The 8,465-nt window shown below is 41.7% G+C and overlaps 1 protein-coding gene across 1 annotated transcript; it reads right to left on the bottom strand.

Annotated features, from left to right (window-relative positions):
• Positions 1–1,646: 1,646 nt before the first annotated feature.
• LOC138794694 (nuclear receptor subfamily 0 group B member 1-like) lies at positions 1,647–6,276 on the bottom strand. Its single transcript, XM_069973507.1, has 2 exons — positions 5,622–6,276; positions 1,647–2,635 (listed from the first exon to the last, which is right to left on the bottom strand). The coding sequence occupies exons 1-2, from the start codon at positions 6,166–6,168 to the stop codon at positions 2,388–2,390; spliced, it is 795 nt and encodes a 264-aa protein (XP_069829608.1). The 5' UTR covers positions 6,169–6,276; the 3' UTR covers positions 1,647–2,387.
• Between the last annotated feature and the right edge of the window lie 2,189 nt (positions 6,277–8,465).

The raw sequence follows: 8,465 nt of genomic DNA, 5'->3' as shown, positions 1-8,465 counted from the left end.
GTACATCTTCTTTAAAGCGACTCTGTACCCACAATCTGCCCCCCCCCCCCCCCAAACCACTTGTACCTTCGGATCGCTGCTTTTAATCCAAGATCTGTCCTGGGGTCCGTTCGGCAGGTGATGCAGTTATTGTCCTAAAAAAAATACTTTTAATCTTGAAGGCCAGTGCCCAACGGGAGTATCTGTGCCCTAACTTTGAACCACCCCTCCGTCCCCCCTCCTTACCATCATTAGGAATGCCACTGAAACATTTTCTCCATGCTGAACATTGCACAGATCCTTAACGATCCAGCCCATGTGCCGGGCTGACACAGGTGGGGAATAGGAGGCAACCTGCCTGGAGCATTCCTAATGATGAAGAGGGTGGGGAGGAGGGACGGAGGGGTGGTGCAAAGTTAGGGCACAGATACTCCCATTTGGCACGGGCGTCAAGTTTAATGGTGCGTTCACACCTACAGGATCTGCAGCTGATTTTTTGCAGCAGATTTCATTTCATTTTAACTGAACACAGCATCAAATCCGCTGCAGATCCTGTAAGTGTAAACGCACCCTAAAAGTATTTTTTTAGGACAATAACTGCATCACCTGCCGAACGGACCCCCAGGACAGATCTTGGATTAAAAGCAGCTATCCGAAGGTACAAGGGGTTTGGGGGGGGGGGGACAGATTGTGGGTAGGGATGGACTAAACCGAGTTCGGTTCGGGTTCGTACGAACCTGAACCCTCGGTAATGATTCCCGCTGTCTGCCCGCTCCATGCAGCGGGCGGATCCAGCGGGAGGACCGCCTGGAAAACTGGGATACAGCCATAGCCATAGGCTGTATCCCAGTTTTCCAGGTGTTCCACCCGCTGTATTCGCCCGCTCCACGGAGCGGGCAGACAGCGGGAATCTGCTGCCGAGCGGCAGGTTCGGACCATCCCTAATTGTGGGTACAGAGTCGCTTTAAAGTCACTTTAGGCTAGTTCCACATAGTGACTTCAGTGTGGGAAGATAAAGACTCCTACAGCATCCACGGTAAATGAAGGTTTCAAGGTTTTGTTACATCAGCTGGTAAAATGCACAACATTTCGGCCAAATAGGTCTTTATCAAGCTTAGACCCATAGACCCAAAGTTTGAAACCTTCATTCACCACAGATGCTGTAGGAGTCTACCTCTTCTCAAGTTGTTACATTCTCCACTCCTGGGACAGTGGATTCTCCAGCGTGCATCCACCCAGACTACACAAAAGGTCTACTCGTACACAGACCGGCACATTCAGTTTTCCAGTGTGTGTGTGCGTGTGTGTGTGTGTGGGGGGGGGGGGGGGTCTCACTGTGGGGATGTTCTTCCACATCTCCCTATACCCCCTACAGGTGATATTGGATCCCTCCCATTTACGGATTCCACGGATGTGGCATCTGTGGAATCACTGAAAAATACAGATCCCATAGACTTCTATTGGGGGTTCTGTGCCACGATCTGCCTTCTCAATAGAATGTCATATTTTTTCACAGCACAGATCACCTGAATAGACTAAGGATTCAATGTCTCCTAAAATTGTCCTTAGTCCCAGCTATGGCTATTAAACAGGGTTTTCTTCAAGTCAGACACATGGTACTACCTATGGTAGTTCAAAGTACAAAGTAAAGTATGTACACAAGTCTGTTTAGTAACAAAATATTGAATTTTGCTTTATTAAAAATAAATAAATAAACATTTTACCATAAGTGCAACATTTATAGTGCAACATTTACACTGTACATTTATAGATACCATGTAAGCCTCCAAGTTTTTATGTGTCCTAGAATGTAATAGAATAACACAGGATAGCGATGCTCATTGGGCGAATGTGACACTAATTTAAAGGGAATCTGTCAGGTTTATTCCACCTTAAATGAGGGCAGCATAAACAAGTGACAGAAATGCTGAACAGATCAATGTATTACTTACATAGCTTTCTGTTCTCCTAATATGCAGGAGAATAAGATTCTTGACACAACCCTACCCCCGCCCTCCAGCTGCTGATTGACAGTTGACTGCCTATACACAGCATGTATAAATAACTGCCAATCAGCAGATGGTGGGTGGAGTTTTCAGCTTCTCATGAATATCCAGGACTACTGAGCTCACGCACATAATGGAGAAGACTACTTATTGTCCATGTTATTCAGTGTCTGTTTAAAACAGTGGGATCCTGATGGTTAAAATGGGCAATGTGCATTTCCTTATTGTTATTTAGCTAATCCTCCACTTACTGCTTATCTGCTAATTCATCTACAGGGAAATACCAATATTTTACCAACAGAAATATCAAGTTTTTTGGGGGGTCCAAGTCCCCTATGTTATAGGATACTGTGTTAACATAAAACAGATGACTGCACATTGTCAGATTGGTAAGCATGCATTTCATTTTAGTTTAAAAAACAGCGTTTCAAGCAATAGATCTTCCAAAATAATTTCTCCAGAGATCGGTCTGAAAAAAAGTTCTGTGATAACTTCGGAGTCAGTGGCTTTGAGAATGTCCAGGGCTTCCAGCATCCACGTGAAACGGCCGTGGCTCATGTTCTGCATCATCGACGTGAACTCCATCAATGTATGTTGAGCCTCTAGTTGTAGGGTATGGACATACTGGGGGAATCGCATACCTCTTATTTCTTAAAATAGGGGGAAAAAAGATGATGTTAAGAAATATAAGGGCTATTTGTATAATATACAGGGTGGTCCAAAAGTAGGTGGACAGTATGTGTAATAGGGTTATGAAGAGGGAGATTTATCAAACATGGTGTAAAGTGAAACTGGCTCAGTTGCCCCTAGCAACCAATCAGATTCCACCTTTCATTTCTCATAGACTCTTTGGAAAATGAAAGGTGGAATCTGATTGGTTGCTAGGGGCAACTGAGACAGTTTCACTTTACACCATGTTTGATAAATCTCCCCCTTCATAACCCTTTTATACATACTGCCCACCTACCTTTGGACACTATATATATATATATATATATATATATATATATATATATATATATATATATATGAAACAACCTACAGATATACAGACTCCGCACTATTAGCAAATAATTGTTTCCTATTATTACATATCCTGCTGTAACTACCTCTTTTTCTCCTTGACCTACTGCACACACAGTAGCTCTTGTACTTACTCTACCTATATAGATATATAATGAATAGCACTATGATGAGTACATTTGATAGGAACCTCATATCACAGACTAAATACAGTTTATGACTATGTCCCGGTTGAACTTAGATAATGTGAAAGCTCCTGGCTCTACCAGCCTCTTCAATGTGAGATGATTGTCCCAGTAACTGCACAACTGCACGTATTACAGCCCATTTATAATAGTAATAACAATAGTCACCTATTGTTTTAAACATAATGTCATTTTATCATCATTTTCCCTGAAATAATATTAATAATATTACTGAGTAAATGAGCCAAGTTTGCATTTTTTTTCTATGGCTCAGGACCCTCTGATATATGATGCAGAATTAAATACACCTTTACATTGAGATATATTAATAATAATAATACATTATAACAATAAAAAATAATTAATTATTATAAATAATAATTGCTATAAATAATAAGTAATAGATAAATAATTATGATAAATATTATTTTTATTATATGTATTTATTTGTATAGCGCCAACAAATTCCGTAGATATTCAAAAAAGACCTTGTAATGTTTTGTTTGCGAGACAGCATCAATAAATTTCACAAAAAGCACATATTTTCATCCATTACAATTTCCATATTTTATAGAGAATAGGGTCATAGGAACGTTTCTTGGTTAGAAACAAATGTTTCTATAAAAGTAATTGAATAATAAAGAATTCTTTGAAAGAAATTTAAAGTAATTGGTCAGGAAAACGCAGTCCAAATATTAGGCTGATTTTGCCCATAATGTCCTTGAAATCAATGAAATTCCCAATTAAGGCTAAATTCACACGGGCGGATCCGCCTGGAGTCTCACGCACGAAATCCGCTGCTAATCCGCAGTACACGTATTAATAAAAATAAGAATAATGCATATATTGCGGATTAGCTGCGGATTTCGTGCGTGAGACTTCCGGCGGATCTGCCCGTGTGAATTTACCCTAAATCTAAACCCACATGTTCTCTTATTAAAGTGTTTGTTCTGATAAGGACCTTTACTATCATTTTGTATCTACTTGTTTAAATTGTAAATGTACATTTTACTATATGGGTAGTTGTGTGTTTGACGGACCACTTGATGCATCTATGGGCAGCTTTATGGTCCTTTTACAATGGTGAATTATCATAATGATTTCCAGTCGCCAAAATTAACCTTGAGACTATGTTCACACAATGTATTTTCTTTCCTTTTTTTTTTTACAAAAATGGCCATTGATGACGATTTAAACAGCCGTTCTTGTAGAAAAAAAAAAAAAGAATGCAACGCGTGGAGTCCTATGGGGAACGGGGGCCGCTGTGCACACAATGTATTGCACTGTATGGGGAACGGGGGCCGATGTGCACACAATGTTCTTCTATGGCCCTTCTATGACAAGTCAATTATTTCCAGCCAGCAGACTGTGAACAACGGCCGTTGTTCACAGTCTGTTCACACAATGTATGGCCGTTCTCATGGTTGTACGTTGCACTCATTTCAATGACAATTTGGATTGCAGGCACACCCAAATAAAATGATGATGAAAATGTTGTTCATCCTCGATACTAAGTGAACATGTCAAACAGCAGCCGTTGTTTATACAGTGTGTGAACATAGCCTTACGCTTAATCAGCCATACCTTATGCCAATTTATTTTATAGCTTATAGTATACTATCTGCCAGGCTGCAATATTGCAAACCTTCCCTGTAAACCCCGGACACTTTAAAACCAGAGTTTTGTGAAAGCAGCAAAAAGCAAGAAACCATTAGGTGCCATTTACTGCAGTTCTATTCTGTGGATAGAGCAGGGGCTGTCATGTATTGACCTAACCAGAGGGACTGCTGATATATGCATTTAAAAGGGTGTGGTCTCGCTGTTATATTAAATTGTTCTCCAGTCTAATGGTGCGTTTACACAGACAGATTTATCTGACAGATTTTGGAAGCCAGGAATGGATTTGAGAAGAGGAGAAATCTCAGTCTTTTCTTTATGACCTGTTCTCTGTTTATAGTCTGTTCCTGGTTTTGGCTTAAAAAATCTGTCAGATAAATCTGTCTGTGTAAACGCACCATATGGGTCCTATTAGACAAAGCGATTTTTAACGATTAACAATAAACGATCGCAAACAAGACCTGAAATGGTTCGCCATATTACACAGAATGATAGTCGTTAGTTACTACGATCGTTTACCCCATATGATCCCAGAAAAAGGAGGAACAATTTGGTATTGCACTGAACCATTAGGGAACGAAGGATTAGCGAACGATTAACAATGATTTTAGGGTCAGATCTAAATCAATGATCAACGACACACAAATGATTTTTGATCATTGCCTGCCATTACACAGGCCGATTATCGTTTAAATTCGAACAATATAACGACTGCACAATAATCAACCCGTGTAATAGGACTATAACACACTTACGACAATTTTATATCAATCTAATTTCTACTTTACCTTAAGTACCAATCAGAACATACCTGGGTTAAACAGCACCATGCCTTTAAGGTAGGCATACTCCTTTGTGCAAATGTTCAAGCTCCACAGTTTATGCAGAAACATCTGTAGCCTTTGCACTTCTTTATACGGCACCCCAGCATCGGACGCCAACGTGATATCGCCCGATGACTGATTAAGAAGTATTGTCTTCAATAGACTGGGCACGGAAAGCTCTTCCCATTCAAAATCAACTCTTTCTTGAGCCAAGCCTAAAACAAAAAGTGGAGCCCAGCACTTCCTTACTAGCAGGATCTGGTCGTCCTGGAGCAGCTGATAGAAGGAAGGTAAATTTCGGATAAAAGTCACTGTCTTTAATAAAACTTCCGAAGCTTTCTTGCAGATAACGTCGGGATTCTTAAGTAACACCTTCCTATTCCTATCACAGGGACATCCTCTGTTTGGGTTACAGATGTGTCGATGGAGACCTGTATTTTCCGAACTGCCGGAATTAAGCATACGGAAAAGAATACTGTTGACCGGATCTAGGTTGCACTGACACGTTCCTAGTCTTTCAGACCTACACGCCATTGCAGTGTTGTAGTATCCAACCAAAGCACTTAGGCTGGTGTGAAGTGCGTCTGACAAACAATTGAGTCTTTCGAGTCATTAGTAGATGATGTGATCCTTTATATACTCAGCAGTAATGTGACCATGTGCTGTGCTGAAGTCGCCTTGAACTTTATTCTTACTAGAGTGTTTTCATTCACAATCATTCAAGGTGTGGTTTTACCGCCCTATCTGAAAGAACTAAAATTATCTGAATGAGGGACTGGTCACGGATAGGAACGGTAAGAAAATCTCTTGTTTACTGTCTTCTGTCAATGTGATATGGAGGAAAGCTGTGCCATGATATCAAGGACACTTAAAGGCTGCCAGCACGAAATGTATTCCTGCCATTCTCAGGCTGTGTAATCAGACCTTGAAAGAGCAATTTCCAGACCACAAAGTACAGAAAAGAGTACTTAATAATGTTTTCACCTTCTTATCCTAGCTGTATTGCACAATCGTTGTCAGATTATTTAGTCATTTGAAGGAAAAAGTCATCGCAGATACTGTCACGTCTAGTTGAGAATTGTTTCACCATTACAAAAAGTACCTGTCAGGGCCCCTGGGAACAAAGAGACACAGGACAAGTGGGCCCTATAGCTAACACCCCCACGCTTTCCCTACCTACTTGCCACAATCCGCCCTAAGATGGCGGCTAGCAACTGGGTGGCGATCCCTGCACTCAAATAAGTGCAAAACACAGACAAGACACAGTACAGGAACAAGGTACGATGACAGTAGACAAAGCAAAGTCACACAGAAGGACAGGACCAATAAGGCAGCAAGGAACAGGGAACCAAACCAATGGAGGACAAAAGCCAGAGATGCAACAAGGTAACAGTGGAGCCAGAGATGCAACAAGGTAACAGTGGAGCCAAAGCCAGAGATGCAACAAGGTAACTGTGGAGCCAAAGCCAGAGATGCAACAAGGTAACGGTGGAGCCAAAGCCAGAGATGCAACAAGGTAACGGTGGGTGGAGCCAAAGCCAGAGAATGTAGCAAGATGGACTGGGGACAGCACAAGGAACACTGATGACAAGCGAGGCACACTGAGGACTAAACAACAACAGAACCAAAAGGCAAAAAATGGCAAGAATCAGGCAAGGGGATAAGGAAACTAAGAAAACAGGCAGAATAGCAAAGGCAGGATCTAGCAGTACAGACTAGCTGGACAAAGCTATCAAGAGCCCAGAGTGAAGGGAGAGACCAAGCTATAAGGGAACAGAAGTCCCGGACTCCAAGCTATTAGGCTGAGCAGGAAAAACACACAAGAGAATCACAGAAAGCCAGAGGTGAGGAGACCTGTCAATCACAACACAGCAGAGACAATTAGTGAACAGACCACAACAAGGAAAGTGCAGGGAGAACTAAGAAAACATGGACCGGATCACAGAAGACATAAGCAAAGAACATAGCAAAACCAGGAAAGGACTTAATGCCAAAAGCACAGTCTTTGGCGCAGAGGTCGGATCTTCACCGCAGAGGGTGGCAGTGATGCCTTTTCAGGCACGGTCATGACAGTACCTGGGTTGGATGTGAATATACCAGGCAACTTGATTGGCCAAAAGCCAAAACCCTCAGTGTACCCTCTCAGTATAAAATACAGTGGTGGCTTGGATAATTCGTTCCGGAATCGTGCTTGTAATCCAAATCCACTCTTAAAACCAAAGCAAATTTTCTTATAAGAAATCATATACATTCAGACAATTGGTTCCACACCCCAAAAATAATGATTTTATATTCTGAATAACATGTAAAACAAATAAAACATTTAGAAGCAGCTGAACAGTTACTGTACAGTATAGCAATCAGCATGTGGAGTATAATGTATAGTAACTGCATAAACCTGAAAAAACAGCAGCAGTTTGTAGATAGAGGATGGAACTGCAGATCCCTATAATGCAGGAGCATAGTACAACAGGCTAGCATAGAGAAGCAGGGCTGCTGTCAGAGGTCTGTGTGGTCACATGACAACAATGGGGAAGGGGCGTGTGTTCAGCATGGACCAATCAGGAAGTGAGAATCACAGAGCTGTGCAGGAGGACAGTGACAGAAACTTTTCTATACAGCAGTGTGAATGGCTTGAGTGTGAGTGCAGGCACATTGTAACAGCAGTGTGTATACCTGAGTGTGAGTGCAGGCACATTACAGCTGGAATGGAGAGCATGGGAAACACAAGGACTGACAGAGACTGCAGGGAGCATTAAGAAATGAGCAGGGCAGATTTGGGCACAGTATAGCAGCACTCTCTGGCTGGGGAGAGAGGGGTTACAGCTATG

Source organism: Dendropsophus ebraccatus, chromosome 6 (assembly GCF_027789765.1).
Source record: "Dendropsophus ebraccatus isolate aDenEbr1 chromosome 6, aDenEbr1.pat, whole genome shotgun sequence".
Lineage (NCBI taxonomy): Eukaryota > Metazoa > Chordata > Amphibia > Anura > Hylidae > Dendropsophus > Dendropsophus ebraccatus.
The sequence above is the reverse complement of the archived record's forward strand: the minus strand, read 5'-3'. Positions and strand labels throughout refer to the sequence as shown.

Coding starts and splice junctions, on each gene's coding strand:
- LOC138794694 (XM_069973507.1), bottom strand. CDS start 6,168: ATGGCGTGTAGGTCTGAAAGACTAGGAACGTGTCAGTGCAACCTAGAT. Junction 2,636..5,621: donor CATGGTGCTGTTTAACCCAG/GTATGTTCTGAT, acceptor CCCTATTTTAAG/AAATAAGAGGTATGCGATTC.